General features: G+C 39.9%; 1 protein-coding gene across 1 annotated transcript in view; it reads left to right on the top strand.

Annotated features, from left to right (window-relative positions):
- Positions 1–1,392: 1,392 nt before the first annotated feature.
- Positions 1,393–19,983, top strand: part of rnf168 (ring finger protein 168) — a 30,198-nt gene continuing 11,607 nt past the window's right edge. The window contains exons 1-4 of the mRNA XM_072255753.1: positions 1,393–1,922; positions 6,691–6,767; positions 6,967–7,143; positions 8,746–8,879. Of these exons, the coding sequence (XP_072111854.1) occupies positions 1,583–1,922; positions 6,691–6,767; positions 6,967–7,143; positions 8,746–8,879 (728 nt within the window). The 5' untranslated portion in view covers positions 1,393–1,582. The remainder of the gene's footprint in view (positions 1,923–6,690; positions 6,768–6,966; positions 7,144–8,745; positions 8,880–19,983) is intronic.

Raw genomic sequence — 19,983 nt, 5'->3', positions numbered from 1 at the left:
CACTTAATCTAAGATGAAATATTATTTTTAGATGCTATCACATCAACAACAGTCATCTTCTTTTCTAAAGGCAACTGAAAACTATCTTGGGGATATTCCTGCCCCCAGGTCATGTGTTAACAGGTGCTAGCCAGCCTGTCCAGTATTTCAAGGGATGTTATGTTCACATCTCAGACTTCTACCTTTCATAGTGTTTTGCCCAGTTAAATTTCAGGAAAGCTTTGATTGGAAACTTTTTAAACCGAAATACTTCTGGAAAACCTGATAGCTCAAAGATAAATCCATCACATGAAAAGCTCTCCTGTGGAGAAACCGGTCTATAAGAGAGCAACATCCTTCAACAAGGACCCCTATCGTCCAGGCCATGCTCTTTCTGCTGCTGCCATCAGGGAGGCGGTACAGTACAGGAGCCCTAGGTCCCACACCACCAGGTTCAGGGAATTATTACCATTCAACCATCAGGCTTCTGAACCAGTGCGGTATTTTCACTCACCTCAGTACTGAACTGATTCCACGACCTATTGCACTCTGCAACCAGTGTTCTCTGTATTAAATATTTACTTATTTAGGTAAACACGAGGAATTCTGCAGATGCTGGAAATTCAAGCAACATACATCAGAGTTGCTGGTGTTATTTATTTAGGTGTTTTTTTGTAATTGTTCATTTTGCCTTCTTATAGACATTGCTTATCAATTTTTGTGAGTAGTTTGTAATTGATTCCATTTGTATTTCTTTGTTCTACGGTGACAATGATCACAGGACAGTATATGGTGACAGAGGGATAAATAGATCGACAGTTTATTGACCGCAAAGGAAATCAGTGTCACAGTAGCATTACAAGTGCACAGATATTAGAGGAGAAGTAAGAAAGAGTAGAAAATAAGTTACCTCAAACAGTGTAACAGGTGAGGGTCATTACTTCCCCGGCTGTAGGTTGACTCATTATAGAGAGAACTCATAAAATGCTCTTTGGAGCAGCGCAATTGTCTATTACTAAAAGTGCTCCTCCGTTCAGCCAAGGTGAGAAACATTGTCCAGAATTGCCAGGATTTTCGGTAGGGTCCTCTTTTATACGCACTTTGACAATAAATTTACTTTAAACTTTTGACTAAATGAAGTCAGCCACGAACCTACGAGTTCCCGACTCCAATGAGAGAGTTGGCACTACGGCACAGTCGCCGTTCGAAAAGCTGAACGGGAAGGACGCAGCGGCACTGCGCAGTCGCGCAGTACGGGAAGGACGCAGCGGCACTGCGCAGTCGCGCAGAACGGGAAGGACGCAGCGGCACTGCGCAGTCGCGCAGTACGGGAAGGACGCAGCGGCACTGCGCAGTCGCGCAGAACGGGAAGGACGCAGCGGCACTGCGCAGCCGCACACGGTTTCAGCGGGCGAGTCGGTTAACCGAAGTCCTGCGCAGCCGCATTGCGAAGTTACGCGCGCAGGCGGGGTATTTCAAAGCTATGAGGTAGAGCTCTTGAGGAGAATCGTTTGGCGCTTGCTGTGAGGGGAAAAAAATCCCTTCGCTGTCTTAAATGGAACTAGGCGTAACAGCCGCGCGTTGAATCCCACATCGGAACTACATGGAAGCCCGATCGGTCACAATGAGACACAACAAACAGGGCTGCAGCGCTGAAACGGAGGCCCGGGGCCCGCCTCCAGTCCTCAGTCTGGCCGAGTGTATCTGCCCGGTATGCCAGGAGCTGCTGGACGAGCCGGTCACGCCGCCGTGCGGCCACTCGTTCTGCCGGAGCTGCTTTCAGCAGACGGTGGAGATCAGCAATCTCAACTGTCCAATGTGCCGTCGCCGCCTCTCCAACTGGGTGCGGGCCCAGGTCCGGCGCGGCGGCCTGGTCAACACTGAGCTGGAGCAGCGCATCCGCCAGCAGTTCCCGCGGGGCCACGTCCAGGAGCCGGCCGAAGGTGAGCGGCTGTCGAAAAATTAAAAACAACGGCAATATGGGCGAAATAAATAAACTCCCTCCCCTTTCCCTCACTGTTTATTGTTTTAAAAAACTTAATACAGTACTAATAATTCAAGTCTTGTGCAGCTGATAAAAGTGCGATTATTTTAGACCCGGTGACGTGCATGAGCCAAAATTTTTCAATGGTCTTTATCTGAGGTCCTATTCGAACTACTTTGGCTTTCCCTGTTCTGATGAAAGATCTCTTGCGTAAATTGTTGTTTTCCTTACAATATAACACAGCCTGCTGTACTTTATTTCATAACTGTACTGGTGACTGTTTTATATTGTAACTTGCCATTTACGTGAAACATAATAGGGCTTTGTGTTCTATATTTGGGTTAGTATGTGCCAAGTTGTCCTCGTATTTTCGTCTTTCTCATGAATTCTCCCACTATACCCCCGTTATGGCCTCTACTTTGTTTATCTGCAATGCAGATTCTCTGAAACTGCAGCAACATATTTTGTTGTATGCATGGCAGTTTTTCCATTATATTTTTGTACATGTGACAATAACATTCCTATACTTACCACCTCATTTATCAGATTATTGTTCTGGTAGCATTTGTGTTCTACTTATCACCAACCAGCAACTTTCTCCACTTTTTACCCTCCCCTGGCTCCATCTGCTTTTTATTGCTGTCTCCATCTATCACCTACAAGAGAAAATCTGCAGATGGTGAAAATCAAAGTAACACACACAAAATGCTGGAGGAACTCAGCAGGCCAGGCAGCATCCATGGAAAAGAGTGAATTGTTGTCGTTTTGGGCTGGGACCCTTCATCAGGACTGGAAAAAAGAGATGAGAAGTCAAAGAAAGAAGGCGAGGAGAGGAAGGCGTACAAGGTGATAAGTGAAACTGGGAGAGGGGGAGGTGGTGAAGTAAGGAGCTGTGAAGTTGATTGGTGAAAGAGATAAAGAACTGCAGAAGGGGAAACCTGATGGGAGAGGACTGAAGACCATGGAAGAAAGGGGAGGAGCACCAAAGGGAGGTGGACACTCTCCAAGGCCTGTGCATCCTCTCTGATGGTGGTGTCTGAAAAAGAGGATGCTGTCCAAGTTACATGCCATCTTGGTCAATGTCTCCCATCCACTACATAATGTACTGAGTGGGCACAGGAGTACATTCAGCCAGAGACTCATTCCACCGAGATGCAACACAGCGTCATAGGAAGTCATTCCTGCCTGTGGCCATCAAACTTCACAACTCCTCCCTTGGAGGGTCAGACACCCTGAGCCAATAGGCTGGTTCTGGACTTAATTCATAATTTACTGGCACAATTTAGATATTACTATTTATGGTTCTATTACTATTTATTATTTATGGTGCAACTGTAACGAAAACCAATTTCCCCCGGGATCAATAAAGTATGACTAGGATATGAGGCCCAAAACTGCTCCTCTTTCCTCCCCCTTGAACAAAACCCCACCAAAGATCATGGCCCTCAACAATTTCTCTTGGCTCCTCCCACTTTCTGCAGACCCAAGGTGTAGCCAAGGGCATCTACACAGGCCCAGGCATGCAGGGCTCTCTTTTTCAGGTGTAGAACAGTCCACATTCCAAACCTTCACTGGTAGTGCTCCCCAATGCTTTTTGTGCTACATTGATGTCTGCATTAGTGCTACTTCCTGCAGCCATGTTGAGCTGACAATTTCATAACTTTGCTAATAAATTCCACCCTGCCCTCAAATTTACTTAGTCCATCTCTGACACCGCTGTCCCCTTTCTTGACCTCTTAAGACAGACTATCTGCTGATATGTTTTACAAACCTGCTGACTCAGTTATAGAACATAGAAAACATACAGCACAATACAGGCCCTTTGGCCCACCATGCTGTGCTGAACACGTACTTGCTTTAGAAATTACCTAGGATTACCCATAGCCCTCTATTGTTCTAAGCGCCATGTACCTATCCAGGAGCCTCTTGAGAGACCCTATTGTATCTGCCTCCACTACCGTCGCCGGCAGCCCATCCCACACGCTCACCACTCTCTGCGTTTTAAAAAAAAACACTAACCCCTGACATCTCCTCTGTACCTACTTCCAAGCACCTTAAAACTGTGCCTTCTGTCCACCTTGCCACTCGATATTCCCTATTCTCAGTTCCCCTGTCTCTGCTGCATCTGTTCTGAGGATGAGGCTTTCTGTTCTAGAAAATCTGAGATGTCCTCCTTTTTCAAAGAACGGAGTTCCCCTTCCACCACCATTGATGCTGCCTCTTATTTTCCTCTCACTTTCTCCACATCTGCCCTCACTCCATTCTTCCACTGTCATAACAGGGATAGGACTCCTCTTGTCCTTACCTACCACCTCATGAGCTTCCCTGTCCAGCAAAGACATCATTTTTATGTAATTTCTGCAATCTACAATGGGATCTGACCACTAAGCACCTCTTTCCTTCACCACCACTCTCTGCTTTCTCTAGGTATCGCTGTTTGTGACTCCCTTGTCCACTCATTCTTCCTCACCGATCTCCCTCCTGGCACTCCCTATAACCGTGACAAGTGCTACACCTGTCCCTACACCACTACCGTTCCTAAGCAGTCCTTCCAGGTGAGGCTGTCAGGATTGGGGTCGTAATTGTATGAGTACTCCTCCCCCCCCCCCCCCCCACCATGTGGCCTCCTGTACATCATTGAGTCCCAATTTAGATTGGGGGACCTTTTATTGAGCACCTTTGTGCTGTCAACTGCAAAACACAAGATTTCCTGGTGGACAGCCATTTCATTTCCAGTCCCTCTCTAACATGTCTGGCCACTTCTGCCTCTAGAGCCATAACGACGCCAAAGACTGGAGAAGCTATACCTCATACTCTATCTGTGTAGTCTCCAACCTGATCTCATGAACATAAATTTCTTTATTTTGTGGTAATTTCTTCCTCCCTTCCCCCATCCCTCCTGTCCATACTAGTATCTTGTCAAAGGCCTTCTGAAAGTCCAAATAAGCAATGTCCACTGACTCTCCTTTGTCTCTTGCCTCAAAGAATTCCAACAGGTTTGTCAGGCAAGATTTCCCCTTAAGAAAACCATGCTGACTTTGGCTTAATATATCATGTGCATCCAAATACCCGGAAACCTCATCCTTAATAATGGACTGCAACATCATCCCAACCACTGGCATCAGGCTAAATGGCCTGTAATTTCTTGTTTGTTTTTTTTTTTTTGCCTTCCTCGTTTCTTACAATTTTCTACTCGAGCACCATTGCAAAATCTAGTGATTCTTTAAAGATTACTGCTAATCTCTTCAGCAGTCTCTCTCAGAATCTGGTGTCTAGTCCATCTAGTCCAGGTCACTTTTCAGCTTCCCAAGCACTTTAGTTTTAGTGACTATATTCAATTCTGACTCCGACACTCAGATTTCTAGCATACCGGTGTCTTCCACAGTGAAGATTGATGCAAAATACTTATTAAGTTCATCTGCCATTTCTTTGTTTTCCATCACTACCTTTCCATTGTCATTTGCCTATGATCTGATATCTACTCTCACCTCTTTTACTCTTTCGGTATCCTGTTTTATTGGCAAGTTTGCCTTCATATTTCATCTTTTCTCTCCTTATTGCTTTTTAGCTGCCTTCTATTGATTTATTTAAAGCATCTCAATCCTCTGACTTCCCACTAATTTTTGCTCTGTGGTATGCCTTCTCTTTTGCATTTTTTTTTTGTTTGGTCCCTCATCAACCATGGCTGTCTCATTCTCCCTTAGAATGCTGCTGCTTTGGAATGAATTAATTCTGTATTTTCCAAATTACTCCCAGAAACTAGTTATTACTGCTGTACCATCATCCCTGCTACTTTCCCCTTACAATTAACTTTGGCCAGCTCCTTTCTTGTGCCCCGTAGTTGCCTTTACTCGACTGTAATACTGATACATCTGATTTTAGCTTGTTTTTAAACTGCAGGGTAAATTCTATAATATAAAGATCACTGCCTCCTAAAAGGTTTCGTTACTTTAAGTTTGCTCATCAGCGTGGTTCATTACACAACACTTAATCCAGAATTACCTTTTCCCTAGTGGGCTTGACTGCAAGCTGCTCTTAAAAAGCGATCTTGGAGGCATTCCACAAATTTCTTCTCTTGAAATCCAGCACCAGCCTGATAAGTTTTCCCCAATCTACCTGTGTTTTGAAATCCCCCATGATCATTGTAATGTTGCCCGCCCTCTCATTTGTAACCCACATTCTGGCTACTGATAATTCCCATCAAGGTCCTGAATTCTACCCACAAAGATTCTACAACTTCTGATCCTATGCTGCTTATTTCTGAGGATTTAAATTCTCTTTTTTTTTTTTAAACCCAACATTGCGCCCACTGCCTCTGGCCACCTGCCTGTCCTTTTGATATGATGTGTATATTTGGATGCTAAGCTCCCAGCTGTGATCTTCTTTCAACCACGACTCCGTGATGTCCCTACATCTCATATCTGCCAATTTGTAACTGTGCTACAAGATGATGTGGCTACACTAAATATTGTACCAAAGCCAAACAATACATTAAATAAGATTTGGTTTTCAGCTTGTGCTTGGATATTGGATAAATTGTCTTGTCACAGATTTTTTTTTTAAACTTAAGTTGTTGGACGATGGTCCCTGCTTGTCTTTCGAACGTGTATGACGAGTATTGTCTTGAAGTATTCCTGTTCACCTCTCTAGTAAGAAGTAACAATTATCTGTATCAATGAGTAATACAGTAGACATTACTGATCAACCTGTTGCATTTTTTTTTACAGTTAACAGATTGGGCCCACCACCTCAACTATGCAAACCTGGTGAGCTGCGCCAAGAATATGAAGAGCAGATCAGTAAGGTGAGAAGCAGGGAGTTGCTTCTTGAGTCCATTGTAATGTCTTCTGATTTTAAAAAAAATCAATAAATTTGTGTGGGTGCAATGCAATAATAGTACTCGTATGTTCTCAGTTATGCAATAATGAGAAATGAATGCTAGTGTTCATGATTGATTGTATATTAAAGACCGTTTCCACATGAGTAAATGTACTCGATTACAGCTGAAGGAAGAGCGTCGTGCTCGTGAAGAGGAGGAACACAGAGCAAGTGAGGATTTTATTCAGAAGCTTTTGGCAGAAGAACAAGAGCAGCAAATGTATCTGACACAAAAGAAGAAAGAGATGGAAGATCAACTAAAGAGAGATGAACAGCTAGCTAAGTTATTGAGTGAGGAAGTGGTAAGTAACTATTTATGGAGAAGCCTATATGTATTTATAGTTTGAACTAATTGGTCTCAATTGATTTATTACTTTTAAGGATGGAAGTGTAAGTTTTGAATGCTAGAAAAGTCTAGTACACCATGCAGCCGTTAACCTTGGAATAAATTGCTGGTTGTATATAGCTGGAAGAGAACCTAAGGTTCATGTTATGTATGCAGAATACCATTCTAAGATTCATCTTCTAATGAGCCAACAAATACAGAAAAACCATCGATGAAAGAAAAGACATCTTAGCCCTTCTCCCCCCCCCACCCACCGCATGAAAAAGAAACAAACTGACAAACCACAAATGCTCCTACCCCTTTTTTGCACAAAATCTAACAGATTGCCCACCCAGAAAATGGCAGTTAGAACACCCGCCCTGTGCTTCTGGAAGACAAACTTAATAGGTTCTCCACATGGAAAAACACCAACAAGAACACCAGACCCCAAAACCCCATACCCTCTCTCACACAAAAACTAACACAGGTGTCCCCCGTTTTTCGAACGTTGTCTTTACAACATTTCACTTTTACGAAAGACCTACATTAGTACCTGTTTTCGTTAACCGAAAGAGGATTTTCACTTTTACAAAAAAAGACGCTCGCTTTAAATTTGTGTTTACCCCGAGAAAGACTACCAGGACCATGAATCCTCGCGCGGGCAGGCGTGTGCGCATGCGTGACGTGTGAATGCGTGTACATGACGATTTTTTTTGGACAAATTGATTTTGGCTCAAACTTCCCAATTCTGTTAAGTGAAACTACACTGTACATTATTTCAGCTTTATATAGGCTGTGTATTTATCATGTCATTCCTGTTTTTACTATATGTTAAAATGTTATTTTAGGTTTTATGTGTTATTTGGTATGCTTTGGTAGGTTATTTTTTGGGTCTGGGAACACTCAAAAAATTTTCCCATATAAATTAGTGGTAATTGCTGCTTCGCTTTACGCCATTTCGGTTTACGAACAGTTTCATAGGAACGCTCTACATTCGGATAGCGGGGGAAGCCTGCATATCACAAATAAGAAAGAAAACAAAAAACTGAAGGAGACTGATATAAACTACAGTCCACACCAATAATCACATAAATTTTAGAATTTCAAAAACTTCTTCCGTCAGCATGGAGCAGAGTGACTACTTGAATTTTGTCCTTTCACGGAGAGCGTCTGCTGACCTGTGGCCTCCCATGATTTTGTGGCTCGGGTGCATAAGCACTGAATGGAAAAACTTACATAGTCTTTCAGACGGAGAAATGTCCCAAAATATTTGCCCTCCTAATTAGGTCTAAATCATCTGCTATGCTTGAACTGTACCCCTTCAGAATAACATTTCAATATGATTGCGTCTATTCTTATCAACTCATTATGGAAATCCTCCATTTTAGAAATTAAACTAGTAGCCTTAATTGCCATTGCAAGATATGCATATCCTTTCTTAGATGCTAAATCATAGCACAGTATTCCAGTGCAACAATGGAAGAATTGTTTGTGGGTAAAAGTGCTATGAACAAAGAAGGAAAATAATTGCCCTTAATTAATTTTATTTGGTGTTCTTTTTACCTTTTATACTTTGCAGAATTTGATGTATGGGACTGCTTCCAAAACCATGGGTGGATACACAAAATCTGTTTCTTCAAAGTTTAATTCATCCATCTCCAAAGGAATCAAATTGACAGCACATAACCCAAGTAATATAGAAAGTATACAAAGGCAAGTAGAGGTGTAATGGGGTTAACCCAATCACATGGATCACTTTTGCACACTTCTGATTCTTCTGTTTTAATTCAAGAGGAACTTTGGGTTCTGAATTGGGCAGCTCACTTGCTGTTGATTATGTAGTAGATGTCTGCTGTGTTTTTTTTAAACTTTGAGATTATTTATATTAAGTTTTCAATTTGTTATATAAAATAGTAAAGGCAGATGCAATGTGATTGTACAAAAAGGACAGGTTGCACTTGAATCCCGGGGGATCAGTATCTTGGCGGGGAGGTTTGCTAAGGCTATTGGGGAGAGTTTAAATGTGGAATAGGCTGCTGGCGAAGTTAGTGGAGGTGGATACGATAGGGTCTTTTAAGAGACTCCTGGACATTGTACATGGAGCTCAGAAAAATAGAGGACTATGGGTAACCCTAGGTAATTTCTAAGGTAAGGACGTGTTCGGCACAGCTTTGTGGGCCGAAGAGCAGATTTTCTATGTTTCTATGTGATGTTTTCATTGCATCTATGTAAGTATTCTTTATAAATCTAACATGCCTTTAAACAGCTGTGGTTTAAAGATCATTGAATGGGCAGTTCATATATGTGGGATTATCTTTGACTAAGAGCAATCAAAGAACAAAAATGTAATTAGGATGCCGTGCACAATTCTGATTTGATGGAAGCAGACGTGAGAGCACGGAGGAACATCTGGTGAAACTTCTGAAATGCCTGTTTCGCTGCCGCCGCTACTGTATGATCCGAAATCTCCGGAGGGGAAGGCCCGGAATCCTTTGCTTTGCCAGTTGCTTGGCGGCCAAGGTCGAAGCACTCGGCAGAGATGATGCTCGGTGTCGGAGGGCTGGTCAGAGGCTCGCAGTTTTCGGACGGACTCAGAGCTGGACTGTGGTCGGGTGCTTCCAGGATGCTGCATCGGCAAGTTTGCGGCGCTGGAAGCTCATGGCATGGAGAATTTTCTCCCTTCTACCGTCTGGGTGAGATGATGGGCTGTTGGGACTTTGAGACTTTGTTTTTTACCGTGCCCATGGTCTGCTCTTTATCAAGTTACGGTGTTGCTTTGACTGTTGTAACTATATGTTATAATTATGTGGTTTTTGTCAGTTTTAATCTTGGTCGGTCTTGTGTTTCTGTGATATCATACTGGAGGAACATTGTATCATTTCTTAATGCATGCATTACTAAATGACAATGAAACGAGGACTGAGTGTCCTCAATCTAATTATTTGGGTGCCATTTTATTTTAACCTAAGTATACATCTAATTCGATAATAAAATAATTACAGTAGTTTGCTAAGAAATTCTGATGTTATAGAAATTCACTTGAAGTACCAATTTAAGCAGATTTTCCTGGTTGTGCTATAACCAATGTGGCCTGCGTAATGCAAACAATGTTCCCTGCCAGTTCATGTTATAGAAATGTGTTTATTGATTTAGAGATACAGCTAAATGAATAAACACATTTCTGTCCCAATGAGTCCATGCTGCCCAATTACAGTCGGCCCTCCTTATCCGCGAGTTCCGCATGCGCGAATTCAACCAACTGCGAATTGGGGACGTCATGTGATGATGTAGACTTGAGACGTGGAAATCCAGCTGTCCCGTAAAAAATCAGCAAAGTACCATTTAAACGAAGAAAAGTTAATAAATAGTTTTTGAAAACTACTTATAAACTAATCATAAAATAGTCTTGACATGTCTCATAAACAGAAACAGAAGAAGACTGCCATTTTGATGACACCACGAGATGGGAAGCAAAAAGGGCCTACTACAGCGATGGAACCTCGGGCTCAGGTTGGATCTCCTTCGGAGGAGACATTTTATCCCTGGCATTGAAGAATGGGGCAATGGCAGTGGTCTCTGGGAAGAAGAAGCGGGAATTGCACATGCGTAAAGAAGTAGGCATGCGCAAATCGGTACAAGTTGAACTACAGGAACCGACTGCCACTGAAAGTGAAAGTGACTTGGAGTCAGAATTGGATTCCCCGGAGAATACAGATGAAGAAGAGGAGGAAGAAGAACAAGAAGAGATTAAAAGTAAAGGATATCGTGGAGACAAGGGAGACTTTAATGCTTGAATTAAAAAGAATAAAAATAGGTTAAAAACATGAAGATTAGGTATGATAAAGCTATGAAAGGACAGGAGAAAACGGATAAGAAACTTCAAAAGTTGGAAAGAACAATGGAGGATACCAACGATAGAGTGGAAAAGACAGAAAATGATGTTCTTGCCTGGAAAATGGAAAGAAATCGGTTGTGGGGAAAAAGTGGATGTGCTGTAAAATTTTAGTAGGCAAAATAATATTAAGATTGTTGGTCTTAAAGAAGGTATAAAGGGAGATAATCCAATAGAATTTTTTCAAAGATGGATCCCGGAAAATTTGCAAATGGAAGAGGGAGATCGGTCAATTGAAATTGAACGGGCACATAGAGCTCTAAGATCAAAACCACAACACAACCAAAATCCGCAATCAATTTTAATAAAATGTTTAAGATTTCAAGGCAAAGAAAGAATTCTACAGACAGCTGCTCAAGCTGCCAAGTATAGAAAAGGGCCATTGATGATAGAAGGGAACAAAATTTTTTTCTACCCTGACATAAGTTATGAGCTTTTGAAGAGAAGAAAGAAATTCAACCCAGTGAAAAAAGTCCTATGGGATCATGGTTATCAATTTACACTGCGCTATCCTGCAACCTTGAAGATTTTTTTGGCTGGCAGAGAAAAGAGATCTAATGATTACCGGATGGTGGAGGAGTTTGTGCGAGAATCTTTGAATATTCACCAGACACAAGAAGAAATCTAGGAGAGCGAGATGGATTAAAGATGAAGGCTGGGACAGGGAATAGACTTGGTGGATTTTTAAAGGTGGAAGAATATATAAATATATTATTAATTATATGATAGAGGGGAAGAAATGTAAAAGTTTGAGGAATATTAGTTGGGAATAGTGACATTAATTTTTTTATATATATATAATTTTTTTTGTTAGGGGGGCGCTGGAAGAAATACCAATCGCTACGGGATTCATGTGTGCAATTGTGGCGACAGCCATGACCAGCAAAATAAAGGGGGGTAATGTTGTGGTTTTTTTCACTCACAACATTAGTAGGGGGGTATTTTGTTATTTTTCTTTTCATATTTTATCTATCTTTTATTTCTTTCTGCCTGGATGACTGGGGGGAAACACATAACAACATGGTGAAGTTTAAAGGAACTATGAGAGTTGAGATGTTAAGTGATGTTTTAGATTGGAGTAATTTTGTTAAGAATAATGACTAACTTATTGAGTTTTTTGAGCTTTAATGTTAATGGGTTAACGGACCGGTGAAAAGAAAATGCATTTTAACACACATTAAGAAAATGAAGGTAGATATAGCCTTCTTGCAGGAAACACACTTAACAGAAACAGAACGTCAGAAATTAAAGAGAGACGAGGTGGGAAGTGTTGTTGCAACTTCATTTAATTCAAAAGTGAGGGGAGTAGCAATTTTGATCAATAAAACGTTACCAATTACAATACAAAATGTACTAACTGATTCTGTGGGGAGATATGTGATTATACACTGCCAATTTTTTTCTGAATTATGGACTCTCATGAATATTTATGCACCAAATGAAAATGATGCAAAATTTATACAAGAAGCCTTTTTGAATTTGGCTGATGCACATGATAAAATATTAATAGTTGGAGACTTTAACTTTTGTCTAGACCCAGTCTTAGATCAACCAAGGCTGTTACAAAATCGAAAGTAGTAAAACTAACCTTATCATCAATGAAAGATTTAAATTTGATTGCTATATGGAGAAGAATTAACCCCAAAGAAAGAGACTATTCGTTCTATTCTAATAGACATAAAACTTACTCAAGGGTAGATTTTTTCCATTATCAATGAATATTCAAGACAGTGAAAAATATGGAATATAAAGCGAGAATATTGTCAGATCATTCTCCTTTATTGATGACAATAATAATGACTGATAAGGAGATTTAATTCAATATTATTAAAACGTCAAGATTTTTGTGATTTTATGAAAAAACAGATCCAATTTTTTTTGGATACAAACTCTCATTCAGTTGATGATAAATTTGTAATATGGGATGCGATGAAAGCATATTTGAGGGGTCAGATAATAAGTTATATGTCTAAAATTAAGGAGGAATATATGGTAGAACTAGACCAATTGGAAAAAGAGATTACAAAATTAGAAAAAGAATCTCAAAGACATGTTAGAAGAAAAACGAAGACAACTTGTCAATAAGAAGTTACAATATAATACGCTTCAGACATATCGAACGGAAAAAGCAATCATGAGAACTAAGCAAAGGTATTATGAGTTAGGTGAGAGATCACACAAGATTTTTGCTTGGCAGTTGAAAACAGAACAGGCTTCCAAAACGATAAGTGCAATTAGAACAAGTGCAAATAAAATTACTTATAAAACTTCAGAAATTAATGAAACATTTAGAAGTTTCTACTCTGAATTATATCAATTGGAATCACAAAACGATGTTAATGAGCTTTTTATCACAAATAACTCTTCCAAAATTGAATTCGGAAGAACAGAAGGGATTAGATAAGCCTTTTACATTAAAAGAGGTTGAAGAAGCTTTAGGGTCACTTCAAAGTAATAAATTTCCAGGAAAGGATGGTTTTCCACCTAAATTTTAGAAAAAGTTTAAAGATTTATTAATTTCTCCTTTCTCCAGAATCTTTCTCGACGGTGATTATAATAGTATTGCCAAAAAAAGAGAGATCCTTTAAAACCAGCATCATATAGGCCTATTTCTTTGTTGAACACGGATTATAAAATAATAGCAAAAATTTTATCGAGTAGATTATCTAAATATTTACCAAAATTAATACATATGGTTCAAACAGGATTTATTTAAAATAGACAATCGGCAGACAATGTAACTCGGCTACTTAGTATAATTCATTTGGCACAAAAGAGGGAGGAAATGAGTATGATAGTAGCCTTGGATGCAGAAAAAGCATTTGATAGATTGGAATGGGATTTTTTATTTAAAGTATTAGAAAAATATGGGTTACGAGTACCTTTTATAAACTGGATTAAAACCTTAAACACTAGTCCTAACGCTAAAGTAGTGACAAATAGTCAGATTTCAACACCATTCCAGTTAAAAAGGTCAACTAGACAAGGTTGTCTATTATCACCTGCTTTATTTGTATTGGCGATAGAACCATTAGCAGAATTAATTAGAATTGATTCAGATAGTAAGGGTTTTAGAGTTAATCAGGAGGTATATAAGATTAATTTATTTGCTGATGATGTTTTAATCTATTTAACAAACCCACTGCATTCGTTATGTAAACTATCTTCTAGATTGGAAGAATATGGGGAAGTATCAGGGTATAAAAGAAATTGGGATAAAAGTGAAATCTTACCTCTTTCTGAAGGAGACTATAGTCAATATCGTTTAGCAACCCAATTTAGATGGCCGATAAATGGTATAAAGTAATTAGGTATAAGACTTGATAATGATATAAAGAATTCATATAAATTTAATTATTTACCACTATTGGAAAAAATTCAAGAAGATCTTGAAAAATGGATGATATTACCAATAACATTAGTGGGTAGAGTCAATGCTGTAAAAATGAATATATGTCCTAGATTACAGAATTATTTTCAAACACTACCAATACAACTGCCACAGAAATTTTTTCAAGAGTTAAATGTGTGAGGAAATTTCTTTGAAAAGGTTAAGATGTCAAGAATATCGTTGGAAAAATTGACATGGAAACTTGAGTTAGGAGGGTTACAACTTCCAAATTTTAAGAATTATTATAAAGCAAATCAACTTTGATGTGTGTTGCTTGAATTTCCAGCATCTGCAGAATTCCTGTTGTTTGCGTTTAGATTTATTGCATCTTTTTTTTGATGAACGAAAACCAGCATGGATTAGAATAGAATTAGATAAGATAGGAGAAAATGCACCCGAAGATTTTATATATAAATGGGAATCTAAATGGCTATGGGAAAAGAAAGAATCTCCTATATTAAAACATTTGATTGATCTATGGAATAAGATAAATGTTGATGATGAAATAAAGAAATCTTTATTAGCAAGGAGACCTTTGATTCAAAACAGACTTATTCCTTTTACAATGGATAATCAACTTTTACATAATTGGTACCAAAAAGGGATTAGATGTATAGGAGACTGTTATGAAGGAGGTATATTGATGTCATTTGAACAATTAAACATAGAAACATAGAAAATAGGTGCAGGAGTAGGCCATTTGGCCCTTCGAGCCTGCACCACCATTCAGTATGATCATGGCTGATCATCCAACTCAGAACCCTGTACCAGCCTTCCCTCCGTACCCCCGACCCCTTTAGCCACAAGGGCCATATCTAACTCCCTCTTAAATATAGCCAATGAACTGGCCTCAACTGTTTCCAGTGACAGAGAATTCCACAGATTCACCACTCTCTGTGTGAAGAAGTTTTTCCTAATCTCGGTCCTAAAAGGCTTCCCCTTTATCCTCAAGCTGTGACCCCTCGTTCTGGACTTCCCCAACATTGGGAACAATTTTCCTGCATCTAGCCTGTCCAATCCCTTTAGGATTTTATACGTTTCAATCAGATCCCCCCTCAATCTTCTAAATTCCAACGAGTATAAGCCTAGTCGATCCAGTCTTTCATCATATGAAAGTCTGCCATCCCAGGAATCAATCTGGTGAACCTTCTTTGTCCTCCCTCTATGGCAAGGATGTCTTTCCTCAGATTAGGGGACCAAAACTGCCCACATTACTCCAGGTGTGGTCTCACCAAGGCCTTGTACAACTGCAGTAGTACCTCCCTTCTGTACTTTAATCCTTTTGCTATGAATGCCAGCATACCATTCGCCTTTTTCACCGCCTGCTGTACCTGCATGCCCACTTTCAATGACTGGTGTATAATGACACCCAGGTCTCGTTGCACCTCCCCTTTTCCTAATTGGCCACCATTCAGATGATAATCTGTTTTCCTGATCTTGCCACCAAAGTGGATAACCTCACATTTATCCACATTAAATTGCATCTGCCATGAATTTGCCCACTCGCCTAACCTATCCAAGTCACCCTGCATCCTCTTAACATCCTCCTCACAGCTAACACTGCCACCCAGCTTATCGTGTCATCCGCAAACTTGGAGATGCTGCACTTAATTCCTTCATCTAAGTCATTAATATATATTGTAAACAACTGGGGTCCCAGCACTGAGCCTTGCGGTACCCCACAAGTCACTGCCTGCCATTCTGAAAAGGTCCCGTTTATTCCCACTCTTTGCTTCCTGTCTGCCAAGCAATTCTCTATCCACATCAATACCATACCCCCAATACCGTGTGCTTTAAGTTTGCACACTAATCTCCCATGTGGGACCTTGTCAAAAGCCTTTTGAAAATCCAAATATACCACATCCTCTGGTTCTCCCTTATCCACTCTACTAGTTACATCCTCAAAAAATTCTGAGAGATTCGTCAGACATGATTTTCCTTTCACAAATCCATGCTGACTTTGTCCGATGATCTCACCGCTTTCCAAATGTGCTGTTATCACATCTTTGATAACTGACTCTAGCATTTTCCCCACCACCAATGTTAGGCTAACTGGTCTATAATTCCCTGGTTTCTCTCTCCCTCCTTTTTTAAAGAGCGGGGGTTACATTAGCCGCCCTCCAACCCTCAGGAACTAGTCTAGAATCTAAAGAGTTTTGAAAAATTATCACTAATGCATCCACTATTTCTTGGGCTACTTCCTTAAGCACTCTGGGATGCAGACCATCTGGCTCTGGGGATTTATCTGCCTTTAATCCCTTCAATTTACCTAACACCACTTCCCTACTAACATATATTTCCCTCAGTTCCTTCATCTTACTGGACCCTCTGTCCCCTACTATTTCTGTAAGATTATTTATGTCCTCCTTAGTGAAGACAGAACCAAAGTAATTATTCAATTGGTCTGCCATGTCCTTGCTCCCCATAATCAATTCACCTGTTTCTGTCTGTAGGGGACCTACATTTGTCTTAACCAATCTTTTTCTTTTCACATATCTATAAAAGCTTTTACAGTCAGTTTTTATGTTCCCTGCCAGTTTTCTCTCATAATCTTTTTTCCCTTTCCTAATTAAGCCCTTTGTCCTCCTCTGCTGGACTCTGAATTTCTCCCAGTCCTCAGGTGAGCCACTTTTTCTGGCTAATTTGTATGCTTCTTCTTTGGAATTGATACTATCCCTAATTTCCCTTGTCAGCCATGGGTGCACTACCTTCCCTGATTTATTCTTTTGCCAAACTGGGATGAACAATTGTTGTAGTTCATCCATGCGATCTTTAAATGCTTGCCATTGCATATCCACCGTCAACCCTTTAAGTGTCATTTGCCAGTCTATTTTAGCTAATTCACATCTCATACCTTCAAAGTTACCCTTCTTTAAGTTCAGAACCTTTGTTTCTGAATTAACTATGTCACTCTCCATCTTAATGAAGAATTCCACCATATTATGGTCACTCTTACCCATGGGGCCTCTCACGACAAGATTGCTAATTAACCCTTCCTCATTGCTCAATACCCAGTCTAGAATAGCCGCCTCTCTAGTTGGTTCCTCAACAGGTTGGTTCAAAAAACCATCCCGCATACATTCTAAGAAATCTTCTTCCTTGGCACCTTTACCAATTTGGTTCACCCAATCTATATGTAGATTGAAGTCACCCATTAAAACTGCTGTTCCTTAATTGCACGCATTTCTAATTTCTTGTTTAATACCATCCCCAACCTCACTACTACTGTTAGGTGGCCTGTACACAACTCCCACCAGCATTTTCTGCCCCTTAGTGTTATGCAGCTCTACCCATATCGATTCCACATCCTCCTGGCTAATGTCCTTCCTTTCTATTGCGTTAATCTCCCCTCTAACCAGCAATGCTATCCCACCACCTTTTCTTTCATGTCTATCCCTCCTGAATGTTGTATATCCCTGAATGTTGAGCTCCCATCCTTGGTCACCCTGGAGCCATGTCTCTGTGATCCCAACTATATATTCATTAATAACAATCTGCACTTTTAATTCATCCACCTTGTTACGAATGCTCCTTTCATTGACACACGAAGTCTTCAGGCTCGCTTTTACAACACACTTAGCCCTTATGCAATTATGTTGAAAAGTGGCCCTTTTTGATTTTTGCCCTGGACTTGCCTGCCTGCCACTTTTACTTTTCACCTTACTACCTTATGCTTCTACCCTCATTTTACACCCCTCTGACTCTCTGCACTTGTTCTCATCTCCCTGTTGTGAACTATCCTCCTCGCTCCTAGTCTCTTTAATTTGATTCCCACCCCCCAACCATTCTAGTTTAAAGTCACCTCAGTAGCCCTTGCAAATCTCCCCGTCAGGATATTGGTCCCCCTAGGATAAATAAAGAATAAATATAAAATATCAAATAACACTTTCTTTTGTTACCTTCAATTAAGGGCTTATTTAAGAGATAAACTGGGTCAAACAATGCTTTTGCCGAAACCTAATGAAATTGAAGCTTTAATTCGAAAAGGAAAAATTTAAAAATTTATTTCTTTTATGTATAATCTGATTCAAAAACAGACACTTAAACAAGGAATCCACAAGTCAAGACAAAAATGGGAAATGGATTTGAGTATTAATATTGATGAAACAAATTGGTCAAGACTGTCTTGACAGTATGACAAATACAATAAATGTTTCAACTCAATATAATTTTTTACATCAATTATGTATTACACCGCAAAAAATAAAGAGATTAAATTCAAACTTATCTGATTAATGTTTTCGGTGTAATCTGGTCCTGTTCCAAAATTCAACCTTTTTGGATAAATTTAAGGGTTCTATTGGAACAAATTACTGGGACTCAACTTCCACATAACCCTGTATTATTTCTATTAGGTGACATTGAAGGGATAAAACCGAAACTTAAATTGAATAAATATCAGAAAGAATTTATAAAAATTGCATTGGCAGTAGCCAAGAAGGCTATTGCAGTTACTTGGAAATTGGATTCATATTTAAGTATGGATCGTTGGAATAATGAAATTTTTAGCTGTATTCCACTTGAAAAAATTACTTATAATTTAAGAGATAAATATGATACATTTTTGAATATTTGGCGCCCTTATTTACAAAAGATAGGATGGTGTATATATAGGTGCTCCGAAGATAATGATGTTGGTCCTTTGGGGAAAGAAGCAAATAAATATTAAATTTATTTTGAATCCCATGGAGCATGTGGAAACCTTCCAATATCCAGGCAGTCTTTCTTTCTTTTTTTTTCTTCTTCTTATTTCTTTCCTTTTAGGTAGGGGTATGTATCGGAGGAAAGGGTTAAGGGGAGGGTAGATATTATTCCATGTAACCAAGTTTGAAAACTCAATTAAAAAATTATATTTAAAAAAAGGCAACCGCGAATCGAGAAAACTTGGAAGTGCTCTTCCAGCACTTGTTGTTCGAGCATGTACAGACTTTTTTTTCTTGTCATTATTCCCTAAACAATGCAGTGTAACAACTCTTTTACATAGCATTTACATTGTATTAGGTATTATAAGTAATCTAGAGATGATTTAAAGTATACAGGAGGATGTGCGTAGGTTATCGTGGATCGGGGAAAAGAAACGGAAGTTCTCTTACTAAGTAAGTCGGAACAGGTACATCCAGTATTATTTAGCGTCAGTTAGTCAAACGTTTGTCTTAGTATATGTTTCAGTGCCAGGTTCAGGAACAGAAGTTCCCGAGTTCGATCCAGTGACAGAGTGCTCCTGAGCGCACTGTCCATCCGTGCCGGGTTGTTGTGGAGGATCAAAAACCCAAAACCCCAAAACCCGAATAATTAAACCACTGCGTTGCTTAGTAATAATTGTAGCTTTAATCGGGCCGATGGAGTTTCACCTCTTTCTGATCGCTTTATTATTTCTACTTCATTTTCAGTCATGATCGTGATTATTTTCGTGAGCAGAAACACTGCGGATTCAGAGCTCCGCTGCCGGGTCCTAATGCCCACCGCACTGAGACAGGTTAAATAAGGTCTGGGGTTCTGCTGGGTCCTAAGATCCACCGCACTGAGACAGGTTG

The sequence above is a fragment of the Mobula birostris genome, chromosome 4, assembly GCF_030028105.1.
Source record: "Mobula birostris isolate sMobBir1 chromosome 4, sMobBir1.hap1, whole genome shotgun sequence".
Classification (NCBI taxonomy): Eukaryota; Metazoa; Chordata; class Chondrichthyes; order Myliobatiformes; family Myliobatidae; genus Mobula; species Mobula birostris.
This window is presented reverse-complemented; position numbering and strand designations above follow the sequence as displayed.